The following is a 25,827-nucleotide window of genomic DNA, read 5'->3' on the forward strand; positions in this document are numbered from 1 at the left end:
GTTCCTCAAAGATCTTTATTTTGTTCTATTTGTCCACTAAATATAATCCTTTGATATATATGAAATAGGCTATTAAGTTTTTATGTGTTCCTCAATGATGTTTTTGTTAACTAAAGTTAAGATACTCGAAAAAATGAAATTAGTTTGTACTAAAAGTATATATACAATTAGAGATGTACATAAAATTTTATCATTAATGATTAGTTTTAAAACAACTTTATACGGGCTCATGTTTGATGTTTATCGATTAATTCTTAGTTGGAGTTAACACGGTTTCAATGGATGTGCTGCTAATATATGCGTTAGTATTCAATATTAATACTTTCAATACAAATGTTATCAGTAAGCAAATGGTTTATTCATTATTGTATTATAGAGTTGAAAAATTTCAATACTAAATACAAATGTTCTATATTCTAATATTTGTAGAATTTTTAGTGGTTTCGAACGTTTGTGAACTTTCATAAAATACTTTGTTTATCTTTTCTTTATTCATTCTCATTCATTTATAATGTAAGTAATATTATAATAATTTGCGTTTTCTGAGAATAATTTTTTTTTATTCAACAGATGTGGAATACACGGGCTCTACAAGGAAGTTTTGCAACACTGTTTTAATATATAATCACAATTTATGTTTTTGCATGGTTTTTTATCGACCCGTGCAACGCACGGGCTCAAAAACCTAGTAATAGAAGTAAAGTAAGTTCAGTTAATTTAAATACAAGGACACACCATTGCTCACACACACTCAGCCACACGTATTTACCTTAATTAAATTGTTGACATTATAAAAAATCTCTCTACTTTATTTTAAATTTGGAAGCTTCATACTACCTTCCTGTTACCTTATACAAATATATACATACATATACATATACATCTAAAAATATAAATAAGCTTGTTGATTGGGCAGTTGATAGTTATCTCTAATACTATTAATATTGTTTCCTTCTAAAAACTGTTAATTATTTATTATTTCTTTTAAGTAAAATAATCGGTTAACTGTTTGATGGTTTTCAAGAGACCTTTTGGTGATGGGGAAGGAGAGGCTTTTAAACTTGGTAATCAACAAGTTAAGCGAAGGATTACATCATCAAAGTAAGTGATTAGTGATGCAATTTGTTATGAATCTATCGAATTGTAAACAGAACATACGTTTTCTCAAAATGTACGTATATGGTTTTTTTCGCAGCTCTTCTCAAAATGCGTTATTTGGGCTTTCGTCACGAGAACTAACCTCAACATTGGAACCGTTGTTACGAAGATGGGTAAGTTCATATGGTCTTTACCTAATTATGTATGGTGTTAAATATTTGGTATCAAGTTACATTAGAAAACTGAACCAAATGAAAAAAATGGAAAAAAAAAAAATGAAAAAAAGAAAAATCTGGACTGAATTTGAATTTAGTTTTCGGTCCGGTGTTAACAACGTTTAAAACCCGGTTTTCCGTTTTACATTTTTGAATTCGATTAAATCGGAAACGGACTTAAACTAATAACATTATAAATTATTTATGTATAAACCTCAAATCGATTTCAAAATTAAAAATCGAATTCAAATCGCTTTTTATGATTATTTTGCTTAAATTACAATTTTTTGGTTTTAACCGAAATCAATTCAACTCCGATTTTCAATTCGGTTTCCGTTTCAGACTTTGAATTTGGTTTCGGTTTAGTTTTCAGGTTTCTCCCAAAAAATTCAGAACCTAACCAATTAAATCAAATTTTTTTTTAAAAAAAAAGTACTCTTTTGTTTGATAGGTACAAGAAGAGGTTCAACGTTCATGTCAAAAGTTCTTTTCGACGTTACCAAGGTTCGATATCCAGTTGTCCATCAAATATCAAATATCCTAATTATAAGCTTTGTTAATGAATAAGTTATATGAGATTAGTTCATATTTATAACTACCATATTATTTGTGTTACAGATCTCCTATCAATGTACTTGAACCATGTAAGACAACATCATTGCAGCTGCGTTTTCAGACAAAGTTGCCTAATACATTCTTCACCGGAAGTCAAATAAAGTCAAAAGAGAATACTACTCTGAAAATAGTATTGTTTGATGTCAATTCAAATTCGATTGTTACAAGTGGACCCTATTCATCACTGAAAGTAGAGATTGTTCCACTTGATGGTGATTTTTCGGTTGATGATGAACAAGATTGGTCTAAGAAAGAGTTTGAAGACAAAGTTATATGTGCACGTGACGGTAGAAGGCCGTTGATAACGGGCGATTTGAGCGTCACTTTAGAAAATGGAGTTGCGGATTTAGGTGAATTTTGTTTTACCGATAATTCAAGCTGGAGAAGGAGTGGTAAATTTATGATCGGTGCACGAATTAAGGATGCTACTAATCGTGACAGAATTAGAGAAGCGAAAAGTCAACCGTTTAAAGTCAAAGATCAGCGCGGAGAATGTATGTCTTGTAACTAGAGGATTTTGAGTTTATGTTCTTGAGAATTGATTAATGTTTGACTAATTTTTTATTTTTTGGTTTTTTCAGCATACCAAAAACACCATCCTCCATATTTGGGTGACGAAATTTGGCGCTTAGAAAAGATAGCAAAAGATGGCGTTTTTCATAAACGATTGGCATCATACCGCATACGAACTGTGAAGGACTTTTTGCAAATGTACGCTACTAACCGATCGTTACTACGAGAGGTAAGAAGAAAGAAACTTTTAAGTTGTTTTTGTTAATTGAGTTTGTAAATTGTAAATGACTGATTAATTCACAAATGTTTATTTTAGTTACTTGGTGGATCATCTAATAAGATATGGGTAACGATTATAAAGCATGCTAAAGATTGTGTTTTAGACGACAAGATGTACGTATACCCATGTGGTGCGAATGGAACAGGGCTTTTGGTTGATTCTGTTTTGACAGTTGTCGGTGCAACGTTTGATGGCCAAAGTTATCTGCCTCTTGATAAACTCTCCATGTATCAAATGGTATATACTTCACTTCCCATAGTTTTTATTTATGATTATTGTATTTAAAACTGATGTTTAGTTATATGGTTTGCAGCCTGTGGTGGAAGATTTAAAGCAACAACTTTACAAAAGCTTGAACAAGATGGTACCAGTTGACGCATCGTCCGTTTTTGGAGTCTCGATGCCTAAGTCTAACCTACATCACGACGACTTCAAAAGCGCAAGATTAGGCCTTAACATTCCTCATCTTAATCAAGGTATATCATTTTTTAAACGACAAATGTTAACCAAAACTAGAAAAGTTGAATTTTTTAGGACATATGGATTATTAGTTTGGTATATTGGTACTAATTACATCTTTAATTGATACAGATGAACTTGAAATGCACATGTTTGATGAAGATATAGCTGCTGCAAACATTGATCTTCGCCTTTCAAAAAAAAAAACATTGATCTTCAATTTGGGACATCTGTTTGGCAAGAAAATGAAATATTTATTGATCCAAGTGAACAAAGTGTAGATATTTTTTCCTCTAATTATGGAATGTTTTTCTCGAGTAACGGATCACCCCGGGCTAGGTGGTGTAAGATTCGGGCTGCGGTCAAGTGGAGTTCGGTGAGACGAGATGTGGCTGCTAAAAAAATGGACCCACTGTTTTCGTTTCTTGATTATTTAGTTTAAATTTGTTAATTGTAGTATGAAGTGTAAAGGTTTGGTGGCTGGATTTGTGTGTTTGCGATCGCCACTAGCAATTGTTTTTATGTATCATGCACAATGTATGGTTCTTGTTCATTGTTTATGTATCTTCCAAGAAATAACATTGAAATTCAATGTGGTCCCAATTGAAGCTATTTATATACTTTTTGGCCATTTCAACAACTTTTATAGTTTATTGAAAAGTTAATTGGTCCCGATTTTAAACTTTATCTGTTAAGTTTGCAGTTTTGAGATTTCAAATAACTCAGAGGTAAACAAGAAAGGGGTTTACAGTACGTAAATTGGGACTGTAGAGGTTAACAATCCTTATCTTTGGTAGCATAAAAAAAAATAGGTCAAATGCTTTCATTGAGAGTCGAACTCAAGACCTCCCGCTTACTAAACGGGTGCTCTAACCAACTGAGCTATGAAAGCAACTTGTGTATATTTTCACTCTTTTATTTAAATCCGTTTGTGCAGTTCTGATTTAACACAATCAAACAAGGTTTTTAAATTATTAATGCATATATACAAGAGACCTTGCATCAATTAGCTTCTATTTACATCCATAATCTATTCAGTCGACTTTAAACACTAACAACTATATGCATTTTACAGGCGATTAGGAGTAAGACATCGAATGTTTAATTAATCATTTTCTCTGTATTTATATTTGATCAATAACAAAAGAACATAAATATAGTTGTTTAATCCCAAAAATTATAAACCATTTTTTCCCATACGCCCTAAATACAGTAGGAATTCCTCTATACATGACAATGGCCAAGCTACTCAGCAAAATTATACACGCACCCTCTTCCCCGTCTCGTGGAAAGTACATAAAAAAGCATAATCTCGTTCGAGGAGTTTCCAATAATTCCCATCTTTTGTCACAACGATACGTATTTTTTTGCATGCTTGAGGATGAGAAGGGTCGGATTATAACAACAGTACTCTTGCAAGTAAATTACTTAGAAGGGTAACGAGAGACGTATCAGATCAGAATAAGATCTCCTTAAGGATCAAGAGTACCAACATTACAAAGCACATGATGACAAGTACCGTAGCACACATTACCATCCCACCTCGTTTCTGACTTCCGTCCGCCTGCAAGATTCATTTAACATCCAAACATGATTAAAGACACTCGATGAACGTAGAGGTTGAAAAATGTACAATAGGCATTTGAAAACACTTTAGATGACACTTAACATATTTGACTCATTCTCTTATTAGTTAAAAACCTTTAGCTTAATTCAGTTGACCCGATAAAAGAACATACCTTTTGTAACTGTTTAAGGCCTTCATCTACGGAGGCTGCAACATTCTGAATATTGTGGTCTATTCTATCAACAATAGTTCCCTGCTCTCTCTCATAAAAACAAATCCAGTTAGATATCTTACCATGAAAATCACAGACGGCTTAGAAGCGGCAACACACGAATTTACTGACCTGGTCAATCACAAGGACGGAAAGATCCTTCATAATTTGTGCCAGCTCGTTTACCGATTCCACTACCTTCAAAGGATGCTTGGGTAAGTATATATATATTCACACACACACACACAAAAGAAACAAAAAGGCAACTGCTATGCACCAACCTGTTGGATCTCTTTTTCTCTTTCTACAGTAAAAGCCTCACTTTTTTTCAATTTGGCCATTTGATGTTCATTGAAACCCTACATAGCCATACAAATCTATAATGTCATAAATGGATGAACTTTCTCTTGTAAAGATGGCATAAAATATTAACCATAAAAGTAATATTACGTGATAGTAACCGTAAAACTTGGGTAAACAACAACAACAACAACAACAACAACAATACTCAATCCCACGAATGTAGGGTATGGGGGAGGTAGGATGTAGACAATCATTCCTCGTACCCTAGATTAGAAGGAAGTCACTACTACACCCTTGGGTAAACATTAATTTAATTTACCGAGTCAGTGGCTCAGTGGTAACAGTTGCCTAGAAGCTGGCCCCCATATATGGAAGCCTTGCCAAATATTGGCGCGAATTCGATTCTCGTTCCCGTCATATATAGGCTATTATTAGAGGTATTTTACAGACATCAAACCTTCTTGGGTGGGGTTGGTGGGTTTCAATCTAAAACACAAGTTAAGGTGCCCCCGTGTCCCTGCCAAACATTTATATAATTTTGGGATTTAAGTTAAGCAAAGATGGTCTGGGAAACCACGAAGAAAAAGGGTAGAGGAAGGATTGTCTACATCCTACCTCTCCCATACCTCACTTTCGTGGGATTGGGTATTGTTGTTGTTTGTTGTAGAAAGAAAACAGCTTTTTGTTGTAGAAAGAAAACAGCTTTTTCTGTTGATATTAAGATTCTCTGATTCGATACTCGATTAGCAATTAAGTTTTAAAGGCCAAAACATAAAAGAACAAACACGTATTAGGTAAATAACATAACTCACCAAGTCATCAAATTCATCATCATCCCTTCTTGACTGTTTTCCATTTAAGTTCATTTCTAGATCAACCCCATCTGGACCCTATAAGAAAAGCAAAGTAACACTTATAAATGAAGAGTTTCTGATGTATGGTGTATTCTTCTCAAGTCAAATATAAAGTAAAAAAGGGCACTAGATTATATGAATCTAACCCATCAGTTAATATTGTATGATTATATCAAATTACTAAAGTGGGTTTCATTAAGCAGTTATACGAAGATTTTAGTTAAGATGGTTAGGAGAGAGACCTCTTTCTGCTGCTGTAGGCGTTTCAAATACGTTGATTGCTTCTTCCGTAGTTCCACTGAAAGGCTCTGAAGATCAGTCGCAAGAGAACGCTGCAATAAAAGTTCAAATAAAGAACATGATTGCAGATTATTGGGCGTCACTTGAGATGTATTAGCTCCATTTAAGCCAGGCCATGTAACTGACTAATTCTAAGCAAACTAAGATTCTCATCAGAGGTAGCAAGCTCAACCTATATACTGATTGAGGCTATCTTATATCTCTAAAAGATCGAACAAGTGAAATAAAAATATAAGTCTACGAGAATGGATACAACGCATCAAACAAGTCTGAAGTAACCAGTAGTGTTTTCTAGAGCAGAAGACCTCCTGTATCATTTTATTTAAAACTTACAATATCATTGGATTACTACTTTTGTGCAGAACAAATAGCACATCTGCTAGAAGAAAAACAACTATGTTTGTTATAATAATTTTCAAAGAAACGAATAAGAAACTAAAACTGGGAGACGGTTCAAAAAGCTAACTTACAGTTGAGGTTTGGGGGCCTAATAAGTTCAACAATTTCTAAATTTTGATTGGAAACATTTAGAAGATAGAGACCGAAAGGGAGATGATATAAGCAAACATCAATTAAATTTCCAGCCATCAAATGACAAATTTAAAGATAGGATTATACCTGAACATTTTTTCTGATATTTGAATCTTCAGAAGTACCACCAACAGATAATCGCTTTAATCTTTTCTCTGATTTTTTTAGAAGATCGGTTATCTCATGGGTTAGAGCCTCAATCCTGTGTTGATCTTCTCTACCATCCCCAAACGAGGGCATCAAAGCCTTAGCATGAGCATTTGCCAGCTCAGCCATTTTTGACCTTGCACATTGCACATTTGCTGCTATCTCATCAGATACATCAACCCAAGCAGGAGGAAGACCCACTGTAAACGCTCCTGCACTGCAAATATAATACAACTCTCAACAAGTTACTAGAAAGCAATAATATGGATATCCTATTTTCGTTAAGAATTTCATATAATAGTAATATATGGTAACATACCAGAATAGTAATAGACCAGCTCGACTAAAGAAAATTCAAGGCTATAAGAAAACTTGACTTCTTTTCAATTGGAATTAACATTATAACTTCATGGAAATACATATTACACTATTCGCTCCCTCTTATTCAAAATAAATTTTAAATTATCCCATTATCCTTTCTATATTATCATCTATATGCACTCTCGAATTAACTTTTTGATTCACCCCTGCAAAGTGAGAAAACTTAACAGCTATAGTGACCAACCCCGGATTAACAATTTTTTCGCCTGCAAAATGAGGACCTTAACTGCTATAGTTATTACAAAAATTATTAGAGGAAAACCCCAAGGGAGTAGCTTGTTGGTTAAGGCTTTGAAATCTCTAGTGGAAACTTTAGGGCCTTGCATTATGAAAAAGAAAATATTATTAGAAATAAATATATTTCTCCGCCCTAGTGTCAGCAAATTGACCAGTCAAATACTTATTTTTAACATTCCACACAGGGAATACATATATAATAACATTATGAGAGAGTATCATTTGCCCGTCTGCTCCTATGGTTTTAGCTATTTATTTGGGTAGTTAGAGAGTAAAATCTTTGGCAATGGTCTCTATTTAGTATTTATATCCTAAAAAAATCAACAATTCCAAAAAAAAACTATAATATATCGACCTCGTATCCTTAAAAGAATACGATTTTAGCTTTCAGAGGCAACATCCCTTTCGTATATTGATTAACTAAGCAACCAAGGACACTTCAGGATGCTAGCATAAAAAACAATTACTGGATATATGCATAAATCAGTCAACAGTATCTAAGAAAGATGTAATGATCCCACATCAACGACATAAGAGCATGGTGGGTGGCTTTTAAGTCTCGGTGTCCACTCCTCCTTCAAGCTAGCTTTTGCTTTAGGGAATGAGTTCTACACTTATGGCTTAGATATAAACCTAGTATCGGATAGGTTCATAATAAATGTGACTTTGATATGGCTTAGTATTGGATATGATCATAGCAAATGGTATTAGAGCAACCCATCGTTCGAGTTCCAACACCTGGGAGTGGTGGCCTATGGAGTTGTGGCATGGACCCGAAGAGTGGGTGCCAACAGTGACCAAAACAAGGCCTAGGAGTGGTGGCCTAGGAAGTGGTGGCTGGAAAAAGGGTGCCAACCATGACCAGCATAGTTGTGACCAACGAGGACGTTGGTTCTTTATGGGTGGGGTATTATAACGATCCCACATCGACCACATAAGAGTGTGGTGGGTGGCTTAGAAGTCTAGGTATCCCCTCTTCTTTCAAGCTAGTTTTTGGGAGTGAGTTCTACACTTATAGCTTACATATAAACCTAATATGGGATAGTTTCATAACTAATGTGACTTTCATATGGCTTAGTAGTTAGTATGGGATAAGTTCATAACAAAGAGTAAACTTAACTTATGTGTCTTTATAGATTATAGATTATTGCCTTATTCTGCGTGGTCAAAATTTCCTATGACTATGTTCATAAAAATCTACAGTACGAGATTCTTAGTTCGCATATAAATGGAAGAGTCAATAGTTAGATGCCTAATTGTCTATACAAAGAGACTAATTATCTTGTAGAGATGAATCTTTGTAAAACTTAAGAGATTCCTAATTGCCAGATTATTATACATCTAATTAGAACAGTCTCATTTGATTAAGCACGTAGGCCATATGCTTGAGAAAACATCAGAAGTTTCGATGCAGTATACAATTTGCCCAAAAAATCTTCTATTCTTACCGCTATTAACGATATTTTTGTCTCATTTTCCCCAAATTATATGGTCTAAGTTTATAACTAGTTAACAGAACACAACTTCTATCAGCAATAGATGATATAATATACAGAATAACATTGAGATCATGTGCTAAAACACCTAACTATTTCCTAAAAAGTATCACTTAATACACAAACACGTAGCTATAATTAAGATAAATAACTTACAGATAAAAAATAATAAAATAAAAACGACATACGATGAGGTGCCTGGCTCTTCAGTACTAAGAGGAGCATATTTACTATTCTGCTTAAACGAACCGGCGTCGGCCAATTCAATGACCGGACCACCACCGCTGGCGCTAAATATTGACGACGGAGCCCTAACGCTCTTTAATGCATCTCTATACTTCCTAAACAAAAGCGTTCTGTTCCTTGTAGCCATTGGTATAATAAATAAATATCAACAATAATAAAATCTATCAACGCAAATTAGAAAAATATGTAATCAGCAATTACACATCAGAATACGTAACTATTGAAGATATATGATAATGAAGAGTTGATGTGATGATATATATGTTATCTGTTTCGATTGATTATATATTGTATAAAGCTGAATTGAATGAATTTTTGAATGAATCAGGAGGAAATCGACGAGAGTGAATAATGATCGAATTTTGCTCAAGAGATCGAAACTGTCATTTTTCCCCTTTCTGATTCTTCTTCGTTTTAGTTAAGTTTTAACTTACTATTAGCCCCCTTGATTATCGATTGTATGTTAGAAACGGTCCTTTTTATGGAAGGATTGTCAAACTATAAATAACTAATAGGAATGATATCCTCAAGTTATGAAATAATTGATTGATCAAGTAGTGTGAATATTGTAAGATATGTGAAAAATAAATAAAAATCAAAATAATTAATCTCATTAATTTTCTTCCTCGCAAACTTTATAACTTTACCTATCATGTAATAAATCATTTGAGAGGATCTTAATCCCTTGTAATAATGACGTTTTTAGCATGTAAAAAACCACAGGTAAAAATACAAGGGGTTTTTAGCAACGCGCTTTATTACGGGTTAAATTTTAAGTTTGTTTTTAAAAAAGTTTAACTTAAAATTAGATTATTGATAATATATATTGCGGAGTATGTTCATATTCTCTACAAAAATTTCATAGTTTTTCTTTTATATTTTATCCCCAAGTTTGTGATGACATTTGTAATTGACCTTTTTATTATGTTAGGTGTAACAATAACAATACCTAAGCAATACCTAATCCATGTATGGATGCTACATAAACACGTACCTAAAATTCGTGACCCTAAAACGCATCAGTGATCGGATTTTTTAATTTATAAAGAGTTGCAACTTACAACATCCTTTTCATCAGAGTAAAGCAAAGTACTGGTTTCATTAATATAAGGCCAACAATAATTGTATTTATCACGACTCATAATATAAGAACTATTACTCATCAATTTTAATTATTTGTGTATTTATCATGACGCATACTATTTTTTTTACCTTACCATCCACACTCGATGATACATAATCCAATTTTGATGATAATTTGTAACACCTAATTTAGATGATAACTATGTATAGGGACTAAAGTGTCATTCCTTTTATCTTGGGGGGTCTAACTGAAATATTTAATCTTTCACTCTATTGTTCAATTTTGTGTTTTGATTTGTCTGTTCCCCTACGCCTCGCTTTTAATGGCGGGTTTTGCTCTCTTGACTCATATCTTCTTTCACTTCACATATCAAAACCCTATTTTTTTTATTAAAAAGGTACACCAACACTCTATTATTTACTCCTCAATTTCAATTTACAGTTAACTTTTATTCTGTTATTTAGTTTATTAGCTTTCTGCAGCGTATTATCATCTTCTAACATATTTGAAAGATTTGTTTTAAGTTTTGCCACATATAAGCAACAATTTGAAGGTGTTACGGAGTGTAATTTTGATGATTTTTTTACCTTTTATTTTTATTAAAGGATGTAAAATGTACAAGCACGAAGAATAGGCAGTTACATTTTGCTTAGCTCACCTGCTAACGTAAATGGTACAGTACAGTGTATACATGTTTCTCACAAATTTATTGATTTATAGGTTAACTTATACAAATTTATTGATTGTGCTGTATAACCTGGTGATATGTCTTTAGTTTAGACAAAATTTAACTATTCCAGTTGTTTGTAATAGTGTAATTTTGTGTTAGGAAAGCATATAATTTTATTCTTATGTGATTCCTCTATAATTTCATATGATCTTCAAATTTCTCTTTATGTATTAGCCATTCTTGGCTCTTAAATGTTTGTCTCCTTCTGCAAATTATTAATGACATTAATAATCAAAGAAGTAAAAAAAGGTGCATGTGATTCTTATGTGTGATACCCAAGGGTGTTTGACCTAGCAATATTGGAGTAGGTATCCTCGCTAGCTATACTTTGGAGACTTGCCTTTATAAAAAATATCGGAGGAGGAACCTGCAGTTGAAGTCTTATTTGAGAATTGAGACGTATATTTAATATGTGTTGTTGTTCCATTACATGGATCGTATATACACATCGATCACAAGATCAAAAGACTGGAGAGTAAATGCGATGAATTAAATTAAATCAATATCAATATTATTAATATATATATATATATATATATATATATATATATATATATATATATATATATATATATATATATATATATATATATATATATATATATATATATATATATATATATATATATATATATATATACATCGAAATAACATTCGATTTTAACAAAGAAACATCGGTCTGGCCACGGGGATATCGTGCATGATCTCCCTTGCCTCTGCATCGCTACAGCTCACCAGGATATAGGGCTCTCCTCTCTCAACCCTAAAACACAATGAACACTCGTATATATAGGCAACTGGTTTACATCCGTTCAGTTGTCTTTTGGTCTGTACGAATGAGTCAACTCATCCATATGGGCAACATTATGTCCAAAGCAGTCTTTGATCCGTACGAATGAGATCACTCATCTGTACGATGAGCCTTCATCCGCATATGCCCCAGCGAATGACGAGTTTTACACATTTACATCCATCTAGGTGTACAGCATATATGATAAATGGTCCAATCTATTCTCCAAATGACGACCACACAAAATATGCATCAACATTCGTGATAGTATGTAATATGTGAGATAGGCTGTAAGTTTGCCGTTCTAAAAATCAAAATTGAAAATAGTGTCCCTGTTTCATTAGTTTTTTAGTCTTTTTCTGGTTCTTACAATTCATGATATTGCTATTTAAAGGAACATGTTGTCTAGCCTCTAAATCATGTGGTGAAGAACTACATTCTATAATGTGGCATCATAACACTGATGTTGCACATTCAAGACATTGTTTTGGAGCTATTTTCTTGATTATAGCTTAGTTTGTACTTCCAGGGTGATATCTGGATAGTGGGTAGGCCCTGATATTGAGGATGGATGGGGTTATGTTGAAGCTACTGTAAATCAAATATTTAATCCTTTTTAATTTTTATCTGTTAATCTTTCTTTAATGTTCAAAACTGGTATACAGGTGTTTGAGAAATTGCAGGAGTCTGGTAAATAATTTGCAACAATCATCAGGCTGTCTAAAAAAATAGTTTTTGAGTTTTTTTTTTTTTTGGGTATACCTGGCTATCGGACTCGCTGTGCGAGCTGACTAATCTAGGGTGACCACTCGTTTTGCTGGTTGTCAAGATTTGGTTACGTGTAGATCGACAAAGAAGAAGATTTTTAATCAGTATATATACATACCATGTCAAGTTTTGAATGTTCAAAACATATTGGACATTATTATGTTTAACAAATACATTATTAATTTTTTGAAAGGCAAGTTCCAAGGTGTTGTTAGTAGGTTTTGAACTTAGATCTCCTTTGAAGATTCCCAAGCATCCAACCATTAGATCACTCCTTTGGATAATGAAAACATTTCAATGTACTTTACCCTTATTTGTCTATAACTAGTATTCCATAATATAGTGCTTGAATATGTTAAATAACATTAGAGGACATGCTTAAAAGTCACACTCTAATAGGCACCAGAGATACTGTTCAATATGTGGCCACCATAGAGGTTAACGAAAATTCAACGACGTAGAACATAAACCCTTAAATTCCGAATACCATTAAAGTCTGTCACTATAAACTGGTACACGAAACTCCGTGCTGCCTCAGTTTATCGTACATAGATCCATAATTAAAGAGACAATAAAGAGTTACCAAGGAGGTACAACTCTCCTTTATTTTATGATGAAATCAGCCAATGATATATAGATCGAGAGCGCAAACTTTGTAGCACCATTTGTTGATGATAAACAAATATCCCCTTCAAATCTAGAGTTTGATGTTCAACTTTAGTTTGTCCCTCTTTCTGTCGCACGTGCTTGAATCATGAACTTTTTATGATCCATCATGCAATGTCTAATTAAGTCATGAAAATGAGACATAAATACTCAAAACCATGTAAAAAACTTAACTTTCGGTGTACTGCATTATGTGATGAATACATATAGTAACAGCATTCAAGGATGATAATGGATAAGTGGTCCTTTAAGAGAGCCAGTTCATTTAAGTTGCATGCTTAAACCCTAAACTCTGACAATAAACAAGTGTATTAATATAATAAAATCAAGTTTAAAACAAAATTTACTTTATATGTATGGGGTGTATGATTATTCAAATCTCATCTCCTTTGTTGTCATAGGAAAAACAAATTATGGTGTGTAAATGGTCCTGCTTCTCGGGTTAATACAGTAGTAAGTGATACTTAATCAAAACCCTAATTACAACTTTTTTCATTTGTTAAGTACTATTTTAAGAAATAAAGTCCAAGTTTGACTGACTAGGTGTGGACCACATTTGAACCCATATAGAATGCATACATCATATTATACTGCTTGTTTGTGTCGGATGTTCGTACAGATGTGGAAATATGGATGATTATATGGTATGCATTTTTGAAGTAAAGTTTGCTATATATATAATATAGATCCAGTGATTAGTTGTAAGCTTGGGTTATGAATGATGTAAAGGGAAATCTAGTGAACCTTTTATAATTTTGGTCAAACTTCTTAAAGTTTATCTTTATCTTTAGGTCTGATATAATTCATTTAACATAAACGAATGGTTTCTCTTGTTCAGCCTATGTGAGAACGTTAACTATATTTACAAAGACGTATACGGCCTAATTAGAGACATTTCAACTTTTTTTCCGATCACCTCAAAATGTGAAACCTGATCCCCTCAAAATGTGATCGTAGTAAGGTTTGAACAATCTATTGTGAAAACTATAATAGGACACCAATCGGGTTTATTCTGCGAGTGTTAGATCATTTTCATTGTATATAGGTTTTAATTCCAAACTATATATGCTTTTTGCTTCTTAATAAATAATAACGCTGTTCGTAATTAGCATACCCTAGATCAACCAATTAAGCAAGCTGTTCGTAAATTGATTGATCAAACAAACGCAAACATGATTAGCTTGAACTAATTGGACACCAAAGCACCACATAACATAATGAAAGTTTTAATTGTATAGTCAGCATTTTACTTAGCTTAAACATCCATTAATTAGTTGGCTTAAACAATTTTGAATAGTTGATGAAGATATACAATACGATAGCATTTTAGTACCAACATTGGCAACATATCAGATCATTTTGGTGTGTATCATCAGTTGAAACTACATATACAGGAAATCACATGAACTCATATAATACATGATAACAAATACTAACTGACACACACATAGGCAAATGAAAGAAAGAGTACTAAAATATAATGCCATGACCAGCAATTAATACAACACCTGAAGTTAAGATATTTTTACTGTAAGGCATGGAGGAAATAAAACAAATGAGACACATACCCTCTTATTTAGCTACTTATCTTAAATCCGTAACAATATTTTTCTTTTTTTCTTTTTTTGATCACCTTGAATCCATAACAATAAGTTTCAAGTCTTGAATAGGCCATCTCTATCTTGACATATGAATGCTTAAATCTCACAAAATTCGACGTTTTAGTACCCTGGCGTTATCTGATTCCTAGTACAGAGTGAACGAAAGGGAGAGAGAGTAGCAGAAGAAAAAACTGTTTTTCGGTTTTGTTTCAAAGGAATGGAGCATTTAGATTACAAAATAAATATAACAACCAAGGGTTAAAAATAAGTTTAAGAAGGCTTTGTGTAAGAAGTTTGCCCCTTTTCATTTAATGGTCTGAACTCTAGTGGTGAATTTATAACATTTGATGCTAATAATGCTGCTGATGAGGAGGCTGCGGCTGCTAATCCTCGCTCTCTTTCAAACTCTCGATACTTATGCAAGTACCGTACAATGGCCTGCGAATAATCGTCAAACCCTAGTGACCCAAGAGCCCAAGTGATGTCATCTCCGTTCACTGTCTTTCGATTTTCCTTTTGACACTTGTCAGATGCTTCACCAGTAACAAAACTTATGAATTCTGATGCGCATTCTTGTATTGTTTCTTTGGCTTCTTTGGAGATTTTGGCTGTTGGTGGTAGGATCCGTTTCATGATCCGGCCCACATTTGCAACAGGCAGAAGTTTATCTTGCTCATCCCCCATATATTTATCTCTAGGTTTTGTCAAGATCTACTAAAACACAGACACGTATCACTTTACATATAAATATATAATGTATGTATGTATGTATGTATGTATGTATGTATGTATGTATGTATGTATGTATGTATGTACGTATGTATGTATGTGCGGATGGATGTATGTGTATGGATGCATACCCACTTGTGCATATGCTTACATGGACATTAATGTATGTGTTGCTGTTGGCATATAATTATGTATGTTTAATATGGCAATAGATTGATTAAATATGCTGTTTACTTTTATATAAATATAAAATATAAAATATACTATAAATAAATAAATAAATTTTATAAAAAGAAAAGTTATACATTTCCATTTCCATATGTACTCAATGCAATAAAAAATATGGTCGTTTTATTTTATGATGTATGTAGTTTTTGGTAGGGAAAGTTTGAGTTAAATGGGATTTAGTTAGGGGGTTAAACATGTAATTACTTAGGGGTAAGTTTGAGTTAAGTGAGTTTTAGTGAGGGGCTAAGATGTAACTTTTTAATATTAATTAAATAAAACTCATCCAAATTTTTTACGAGATTTATCTTTTTTTCCGTCCGCGATTTAGGTTCACCGGTCATCACCGTTCAACTCGAAATAATTTTACGATCAAAACACAAGTAAAAATATTCAAAACGGAGCTTCTTTTTTTAAGGGTAACATATATATAATAAACAAACCCAATTTATTATATCAAGTGGAAGACTAGAGTAATCATGAGTTTGTAAGGGACAAGACATGAGTTCGATTCTTCCTAGCCCCTTTTTTCTTCTTTTTGTTCGCATTTTTTTCAGTTCTCGCTCAACATAAGTTTCATAAAAGACGTTAAAATTTTCCGCTGCAACGCGCGGTCCGAAATCTTTTCTAGTTTATAATTAGTTGGAAAATATATACTGATTCAATGATGACTGCAAACTTGTATCTAAGGGAAGTTATAAGGTCACTCTCAACAATAATGCTATGGAGCCGCCCTCAAACATACCGTGACATACTTTCTTAACATTTTTCAGCGCCATATCAGTTTTCTCTCTCTACCTTCCTCACCACTTCCTCACATAACACTCTCATAATACACCATTTCCAACAATGACATACTCTCTCTCTATCACCTACCCCACAAATTTAATTAAATAAATTAATTTACAACTTTAATAGCTATATGTACAAGTAGGGGAATGCAAATTAAAGAAGAAAGAGAATAAACTTCCGTCCTTAATTGTGCTATGTGAAGAAATAGGTGAGGGCGGCCCAGTTGAGGGAGTATGAGGACGGGAGATAGCATGGAGAATGTCAATGGAGCCCTCAATAACATGTTTGAGGTGGTTTAAAAAGGAATTCATATATTCAATGAAACACATGAACTATAGAATAGATATATAAGGAGCTATTATGCAAGAAAATATGATTGTCTATATTCACCTATCTGATGTTGATATTCATCACTTTTATTATGCAGAAATAACAATCAAAAGTTCATTCCATCCACCAATGGGCTTATAGCCTATAGCGGTATATGAGGAGCCCCTTCAAGAGAGCTGAAGATTCAAGCCTCGTCTTAGGCATCTATATATTTTGTGGATAAATTCTTATTTGCTGTATGAGTTTGCCTTAAAAAAAGTTCATTTCATCCATTTCCATTTATAAATATCCGCTAACTTTTTTGTCGTAACTTCTTGATTATCAAGTACGAGTACTTTAACCTTTCATTATTGTGAATGTTCATTCATCATGTTGAATCGGAATCTTCAATATAGGTTATGTTGGTTAGTGATCCAATATTAATATTCAAATGTTAACCACTTTGTTTTGATGATGACACCAAGTCTTGTGTGCTTAAACAGCGTATAGAACAACACAAGTTCACAAGACTAAACTATCTCTAGCATAAGACCAATTCATGATAATTAAATTGGAAAAAATAAAACACGGCTGATCCACAGTCGACCGTAGGCCTGACCTTGGATGCCCAGTACAAACATTTTCAAACGATTTTGAAAATATGATCCACGGTCGATCTCACGGCTGACCGTGGATCGACCGCAGTTCTTACTGTTTTCAAATCCATTCACTTTGAGTTAGACCACTTTGAGGTATCTATAATTTACAAAACCTTTCTAAATATACTTAGAATAGTTGCCCTCCTTGTTTTAAAAAGAGTTTTGAACCAAAAGATGTTAATCTTGATTAATCACACCTAATGACACCTTAATGACAATTTAACTTGAAATAAGATTAAACACACAAGTGTTGTATCTTTTTATACTATTACATAATGTCATTTAAACATATTAATAATGGTCATTAAAGTCTCAATCAAAGAGGTGCTCTTCCATTAGTTTTAAGTACCATTGTATGTATGTAAATGTAATTAGTGCAAGCTAGTCAAGGTTGTAACAAGGATCATTAAGTTCCAACTAGATTCAAACTAGTTCATTTGAGATGTAACAATGTTCCAAAGAGCAAGATACTTCCATAAAAGAAAAGACAAGTTGGTGAAGACATGGGTATGAGGTTTGGAATGTAGTGATGTATCTTTGTGATTAGTGCAACTAGTCAAAGTGTTCTCAAACTAGTTCAATGGAGTTGTAACAAGGTTCCAATGGGCAAGATACTTCCATTAAAGATGAAGACAAGGGTTTAAAGATTTGGGTAATGAAGTTTGGATGCTAGTGGTTTGTCAAAGGACAAAAATCTGCATTTACCTTATTAGGAAATCAATGACAATGGTCAAGGACATTGGACTTTCCTCTTTAGCTAGCACATGTCAACCTCCATGCATATATCTAATATCAAAGGGGTAATGGAGTTAACTTCTAGGTGTATTAAGCATATTTTGAAGGCTCTATATTGGGTAAAGAAGCCAAAAATTCAAAGAAAAAGGAGCTCCAACGGATATGTTAAAATGCTGACAGAAGTTGTAAGGCTGGGTGCAAGGTCGACCGTGCTTAGACCGCAGTTTTGTCTGACAAGTTTTTTCTTGGAATATAAATACACCTCTTTGCCAAACTAGAAGACCATTTTTTCCAACATTCTTTTAAAGTCATATCAACTAATCTCCCAAGCCTCACGCATACATATATGGAGAGATTATAAGAGAGAAAGAGAGATTCTACTTACATTAAGTAGAATTGAAATGTAAACTTTATGCTCTATGCTTATCATTTGTATCTTTAAGTTTACTTTGTAAGACACTTCCTTAGGGGGTCAAGGAAGTTAGATAGTTCTTATGATAGGAAATACCATCTTGCTTAATGATTCAACTTCCTTAAAGGGATCTAGGATGTTTATCAATTCTATTGGGAATTAAGTTGGTATGGCCTATTGAAGAACTATGAGTGATTGTAAGTTTAGCTATAAATTTACTTGTAAGCTATCTTCTTAAAGGGATCTAGAAGGTAGTTGTGATTTCACTAGGCTAGAGCATTAGGATCTTGTGGTAAGAGCATTTGGTGTTTGTGAATTCTTCAAAGGGACGTAAGGGTTCATAAGTAGCGGCTTATCGAGGAGCTAGTGTTGTATCCGGACACTCCACCGGGTTTGGGGTATCATAGTGAAGAAAAATCTCAATTCGTAGAATTGGGGAGTGGATTGAGGAGGATTAGTTAACATCCTCCCGAACCACTATAAATCCTCGTGTTTGTGCACTTACATTCTTTACATACTTGCATTAACAAATACGAACACTTCCACACTTAAAACTTATCTTTTAATGGCTAAAGATTTCGAAAATTTTTTAAGAAACCATTAAGTAACTATTCACCCTCCTCTAGTTACTTACAATTGGTATCAGAGCGGTTGCTCTAATCTTTGCTCAAAAAATGTTTTTGTCATGTCGAAAAACTATTTTGTGCAAAAACCCGAGTCAGAGATCTTGGAACTAAGCTCTACTTGTTTGGAGAATGCAAAAGAGATTTTGGATAAGTTAGTCTTGAATCGTGATGAAAATTTTCATATAAGAAGCAACTTCAAGACACTCGTGTGATGTGGGGTCAAGGATCGAACCCGAATTCTCAAACTTACATCCATTACTTTGAGGAAAAATACCACAATTCACATGGTGAGGTAAGTTTGTTTGTTTTTAGTCTTTTTAATATTTGTGTACTTTAAATGTTGTGATAATTAACAAAACTATGATTGATAATGAAAAGCTTGAACAAAGAAACAATTTTTTTAATAAACAAAGTTAATTTTTAAAAATTAAAGTATGTAAAGAAAAATGTGAGGTTGGGTTAAAATCACAACTATAGTGTACATAATAGAAGCACCTTGAAATTTGGCATGAAACTTAGATCTATGTAATGTATGTGATAATTGAAAAACTTGTGCCTTGAATCCTTGCATGAAAAATGACATGAGTTATTGCTTAATGTGTGCTTGATAAATTGATCTTACATGATAGAATACGTAGGTTGTCACACATCTTAGAGCCTTAAGTGATAGACATAATATTTAAGACTAGACTTTAAGCATCTCAATAAGTATTCTCAAAACTCATATAGTCAAAAAAAAAAGGTTACTTAAGGGTAATAATAATTTGAGACTAAAATCACTAGCTTGTGACTTTTTTGAACAAGAAAAAAAATTACCTCTCTTTGAAAATGAGAAAAAGTGGTGATATAGTAAAAGTGATTTTTAAAGTTAAAGATACCAAATGATAAACCAACACTTGGCTATAAAAGATACCTTAGAATAAATCTATCACAAGCTTTTGTAAAAACACTTTATAAAACTCAACATAGTGTCAAACCTGTAGGCGGTCGAACCTACGGTCGATCGTGGATCGACCGCACATGCTCTGATCAAAATGTGCATTCACAATTTTAAGATCGGTCGTGATATGACACTTTTAGATGTTGAATCATTTTAAAATGATTATAATATTAGTTTTACATTGCTTATTGGTAAGATTTAAATATTTGCTAATGTGAAGCTAATTAGCGTCATTAAAAGACACTTGTTTAAAAGGTCAAGTTTTCAACCCGTAAGTGTTAGTGATTTTCAAACAACTATAAGCATACAAGATCAATTATTCTCACTCAAGACATGAAATTGATTTACCAAAATATAAACATGTCTAAAAAAACAATACTTTATTCATTTTAGAAAGGTACAAAGATGAGTTATAGTGAGAATATTTGATGCTAACAATCTCGGACCCAACAAATATTGGGTACCATGTTTTGTGTCTCTAACAAGTTGTAGGTTTGTTAACAAGTGTGGTCGAAGATGATGTAATCACAAGTACTCAAAACACATGTCTATGATAAATATGTCACACCAAGCACAAAGAACATGATGATGGTGACGTAATATTGGATGGACATATTTAAGGAATGATCATCCGTGGAGGTAACTTTACTTCAAATGAAATATTCTTAAAAGTGTGCTATTTGATTTCTATAAGTGTTTAATATGCAAATATCTTAACATGATAGTTAAAGTCATATTTCATTTAGGAAAACATGTTAAAATTAGGTAGAATGTCTTATATACTTGCAAGTGAAATTGGTTAAAAGATAAAAACATGTCAACATATATTTTTCAACTTGATAGCATATAAGATTATATCGCACGACCATGAAACTAATCATTAGAGATCTACCTAAAAGTAATTACTAAGTGAGCTAACGTGTTAAAAAGATCATCCTTAACAAAGTAAATATTCATAACAAATAAATCTTAGGAGACATCAATAGGAGACAAATTAGATCTTAATTGTGAAGTATAAGTTCTCCGTCTTCTAGGTATAGTATAGATTTACAAAGTTCAATTTTGTAGTCTTACTAAATGGGTTGTGTATGATTTCTATCATATATGCTTAATGAGATACATTTGTGATGATAGAAATCATTCTAGGCTAAAACTTAAAAGATATTATTCTTGTATAAATTGCTAGAGTAATAGTCATTAGAAGTTTACTTAATTTGTCATAAAAATTGAAAGGACCCGTTCATATACATTATAAACGATTCCCAATAGTTGATTACATCGCGAGGTATTTGACCTCTATATGATACAATTTACAAACATTGCATTCGTTTTTAAAAGACAAACTTTCTTTTCAACAAAAGTTGACGGCATGCATACAATTTCATAATATATCCAACTATAATTGTCTTAGTAATAATCTTGATGAACTCAATGACTCGAATGCAACGTCTTTTGAAATATGCCATGAATGACTCCAATTAAGATCTCTAAAATGAGCTAATACACAACAGAATATTTCTTTAATACCTGAGAATAAACGTGCTTTAAAGTGTCAACCAAAAGGTTGGTGAGTTCATTAGTTTATCATAAACGATCATTTTCATCATTTTAATAGACCACAAGAATTTCATTTCCATTTCTCATAAATATACGTCCCATGCATAGAGACAAAAATCATTCTTATGGTGAACACCTGGTAACCGACTTTAACAAGATGCATATAGAATATCCCCATCATTCTGGGACTCCCTTCGGACATGATAAATTCGAAGTACTAAAGTATCCGGTACTTTGGATGGGGCTTGTTGGGCCCAATAGATCTATCTTTAGGATTCGCGTCAATTAGGGTGTCTGTTCCCTAATTCTTAGATTACCAGACTAAAAAGGGGCATATTCGGTTTAATATTCCAGCCATAGAATGTAGTTTGAAGTACTTGTGTCTATTTCGTCAAACATTTATAAAAGCAGCGCATGTATTCTCAGTCCCAAAAATATATATTGCAAAAGCATTTAAAAAGGGAGCAAATGAAACTCACTCTACAATATTTTGTAGTAAAAATATTCATACGACGATACTGAACAATGCAAGGTTGGCCTCGGATTCACGAACCTATATCAAGTATATATATTAACACGTATAATTGTAATCAAATAATTTTATTTAATAATATTATAATATTTATATATTAAGTGTTGTAATTATATGAGATTTATAATAAACCCTAATTAATATATATATATATATATATATATATATATATATATATATATATATATATATATATATATATATATATATATATATAAATATATATATATATATATATATATATATATATATATATATATATATATTTTATGAATATTTTATATCTTAAATTTTATGTTTTCTATATTTATTTTGTATATATATTTAAAGTAATTAATATTTATATATGAATATATATATATATATATATATATATATATATATATATATATATATATATATATATATATTACATATAACAAATTATTGATTTTTGATAAAGTACTAATTATATAATTAGTACTTTATCAAAAATCAATAATTTGTTATATGTAATATATATATATATATATATATATATATATATATATATATATATATAAAATATGTTAATTTGTTCAATATATAATTATAGGTAGTATTAATATAAGTATATTTTTATATACATAATATTTATTTGTCATGAAAATAATAATAATGATAATAATAATAATGCTAGTTTCAATCATAATGATAATACTAATAATAACCTTAATGATAATACTTAATATAATAATATTTATAATAATAATAATAGTAATAATAATCTTAATAACAATAATTATTAATAATAATAGGAAATGAAATACTACCTTACAAAGCCTTTTCAAAAACAAAAATGCCCCAAACAGGGATCGAACCCAAGACCTCTCAGTTAAACACAAACATCCCTAACCATTGAGCTGCTGATTACTTTCTTGATTTATTATACAACTTAAATTCATTTAAACCGCAATTCTGTTTCTATGTCTAGTCTGCCAGTGGCCCAACATAAGTCAGAAATCCAGTAATGTCATAACCCGTCCTTAACCATAAGAACGAGTTAGATAACGTATGATTTCATTGCGAGGTATTGACCTCTATATGCGACATTTTTAAAAGAACAACTGCATTTATTTTACATTACAAACCATAACTCTTATTTTAATACAAGCTTTAGACAATAAAAAGATGATTATCGTTTAGCGATAATCTTAGACTTACAAACTTTACATGTGATGATAACAATACGATTTCTAGCATATTTTACATTACAAATCCTCCGATATGCAGTTTTATTTTTGACACAAATATGCATACTCAAAATCTTGTTTAAATTCAACATGTTGCAGCGGAAGCTTCTAATTATCACCTGAGAATAGACATGTTTAAAACGTCAACATAAAGTTGGTGAGATATAGGTTTAATGCCGGCAACAATATATATATAGACCACAAGATTTCATATATAAACGTTTTAATAAAAATATTCTAAGTGGTTGAGCACTTGGTAACCATACTTAACATTTAATCACGTCGCATATTCCCTTTATTATGAAATCTTACTACACCGTACCAAGTGTAGTCACGAAACGAAGTACTGTGCAACCGTTGAATACTGGTCGTCCAGTCCGGTTGGGGTTGTCAGGCCCGATAGATCTATCAATAGGATTCGCGTTTACAATACCGCTGTAAATAACAGTTACCAAGCTACAGGGAAGTATGCCAGTGGTACAACTCAACGTAGAATATATTTTTCAGTTACTTGTGTCCATATCGTAAAACATAAAATACATGTATTCTCATCCCGAAATATTTAGAGTTTAAAAGTGGGACTATATACTCACTTTCGTCTTGAAGATATGTAATTTTGACTTGGTCTCCGATTGATATCACAAACCTAACCATATATAATATATCAATACCTTTTCTTTTTAAACAATCGTCACATATATATACTTATAATACTTTTAATAATTCCTTAGTCCGTAGTTAGCAGTTCGATGTTAGTAATTCAATTTTAAATGGTTCATTTTTAGGTGATTAATAAACCCCCAATGAAATAAATAAAAACCCCATCGTATTTGTATTGGTCGGGATTAATCTTGACCCATGGTACCGGTGTTGTCAAATGACGTGTTGCGTACATAAAGTACCGGTGTTGTCAAATGACGTGTTGCGTACAATCATGGGATCTTATGATTAATCTTCTCGTATTGTTTACGGGTGATCCTGAACCATATAAAATTAAATTATGAGTACATATATATAAAATATCATGTTATTTTAAAAAGATGTGATTTATTTAATTTTCTCCAATTATTTTCGTAGCTAAACTAGTCTTAGATATCCGATCTCGTTTTGGTCATAGTTTCTTCGTTACAACTCCGTTTTCGTTGATTCAACTTGCCACTTCCTTGGATCGAGTCCCTCTTTAAGACTATGAACTGTAAATACCTTAGTTTGTATTCGAAATCACAGGTCATAGGTCAAACTTTAGTGAAACTTATAAAGTTAATCATTTTCCATCATGTAAACAACCTTAAATGATTATTTTTCTAAAAATACTTATACTTTGAGTTAAATCATGAAATTTTTATGTGTTATCATATTCATAGTAAAAATCATTTTTCCAGAAAATAAACATCCAATTCAAAGTTTAAGATGGTTTTTAATTATCCAACCCAAAACAGCCCCCGGTTGCACTCCAACGTCGTAAATTCAGTTTTTAAGGTGTTCTTTGAAAAACCAAGTTATACCTTGTTAAATTAGAATATATTTATGAAATATTACAGGTCTTGAAGTATTTTAAAAGTTAAGTTAGAAGGATCTATTTAGTTTGCAAACAAGTTTGAAAACATTCAAACTATGTTCTTGTTGTTAAAATTTTATACCATAAAATAAGATAGCTATATATATATGAATCGAATAAGGTTATGAACAAAGTTACTACCTCAAGTTACTTGGACAAGATTGCTGTAAAAGAGGAGTAAAAATCTAGAACCAAAAGAGTGATGGAGTTGGATGAAAGATTGGAAGTAAACTTGTGTTCTTGAAAGGATTCTTGAAGTGTTTTTGTAAGGTTTTTCTTATGGTGTTTAAGTGATGTTTTTATGGCTAGATCTTCATGGATACTAGCTGAATGGTTATGGAGTTTCTTAAGAGTGTGTTTTTGGTTAAAGAAAATGTGTAGTAAAATGAAAATGGAATGGAGTATAAATGGTGGTGTAAAAGGTGTATAAGTTTGTAATTTTGTGAAAAA

The 25,827-nt window shown here is 32.2% G+C and overlaps 3 protein-coding genes and 1 non-coding gene across 4 annotated transcripts; 1 reads left to right on the top strand and 3 right to left on the bottom strand.

The window, feature by feature from the left end:
* The first annotated feature begins 907 nt into the window (after positions 1 to 907).
* Positions 908 to 3,772, top strand: LOC139898149 (calmodulin-binding protein 60 B-like). Its single transcript, XM_071880867.1, is given in 9 exon segments — positions 908 to 1,101; positions 1,196 to 1,271; positions 1,765 to 1,817; positions 1,932 to 2,422; positions 2,510 to 2,670; positions 2,758 to 2,958; positions 3,035 to 3,197; positions 3,313 to 3,362; positions 3,365 to 3,772. Coding segments are annotated over 9 exon segments (1,542 nt in total). The 5' UTR covers positions 908 to 1,012; the 3' UTR covers positions 3,623 to 3,772.
* Positions 3,773 to 3,998: 226 nt separating this feature from the next.
* Positions 3,999 to 4,072, bottom strand: TRNAT-AGU (transfer RNA threonine (anticodon AGU)). The gene has a single exon. It is a non-coding gene; the product is annotated as a tRNA-Thr (tRNA).
* Positions 4,073 to 4,244: 172 nt separating this feature from the next.
* Positions 4,245 to 9,832, bottom strand: LOC139898150 (syntaxin-43-like). The gene is made up of 8 exons (XM_071880868.1): positions 9,396 to 9,832; positions 7,034 to 7,310; positions 6,358 to 6,447; positions 6,074 to 6,151; positions 5,240 to 5,317; positions 5,091 to 5,156; positions 4,920 to 5,000; positions 4,245 to 4,744 (listed from the first exon to the last, which is right to left on the bottom strand). The coding sequence occupies exons 1-8, from the start codon at positions 9,578 to 9,580 to the stop codon at positions 4,637 to 4,639; spliced, it is 963 nt and encodes a 320-aa protein (XP_071736969.1). The 5' UTR covers positions 9,581 to 9,832; the 3' UTR covers positions 4,245 to 4,636.
* A 5,530-nt stretch (positions 9,833 to 15,362) lies between these two features.
* LOC139898151 (nuclear transcription factor Y subunit B-4-like) lies at positions 15,363 to 15,776 on the bottom strand. Its single transcript, XM_071880869.1, has one exon. It carries the CDS (start codon positions 15,774 to 15,776, stop codon positions 15,363 to 15,365), a length of 414 nt encoding a protein of 137 aa, XP_071736970.1.
* Between the last annotated feature and the right edge of the window lie 10,051 nt (positions 15,777 to 25,827).

Source organism: Rutidosis leptorrhynchoides, chromosome 3, assembly GCF_046630445.1.
Source record: "Rutidosis leptorrhynchoides isolate AG116_Rl617_1_P2 chromosome 3, CSIRO_AGI_Rlap_v1, whole genome shotgun sequence".
In the NCBI taxonomy this organism is placed as follows: domain Eukaryota; kingdom Viridiplantae; phylum Streptophyta; class Magnoliopsida; order Asterales; family Asteraceae; genus Rutidosis; species Rutidosis leptorrhynchoides.

Excerpts from the sequence above, each read along its gene's own strand:
- LOC139898151 (XM_071880869.1), bottom strand. The coding sequence starts at position 15,776 with ATGGGGGATGAGCAAGATAAACTTCTGCCTGTTGCAAATGTGGGCCGG.
- LOC139898150 (XM_071880868.1), bottom strand. The coding sequence starts at position 9,580 with ATGGCTACAAGGAACAGAACGCTTTTGTTTAGGAAGTATAGAGATGCA. Across the intron at positions 5,157-5,239 it reads GAGAAAAAGAGATCCAACAG|GTAGTGGAATCGGTAAACGA; the intron begins GTTGGTGCATAG and ends CATCCTTTGAAG. Across the intron at positions 4,745-4,919 it reads GCCTTAAACAGTTACAAAAG|GCGGACGGAAGTCAGAAACG; the intron begins GTATGTTCTTTT and ends TGAATCTTGCAG.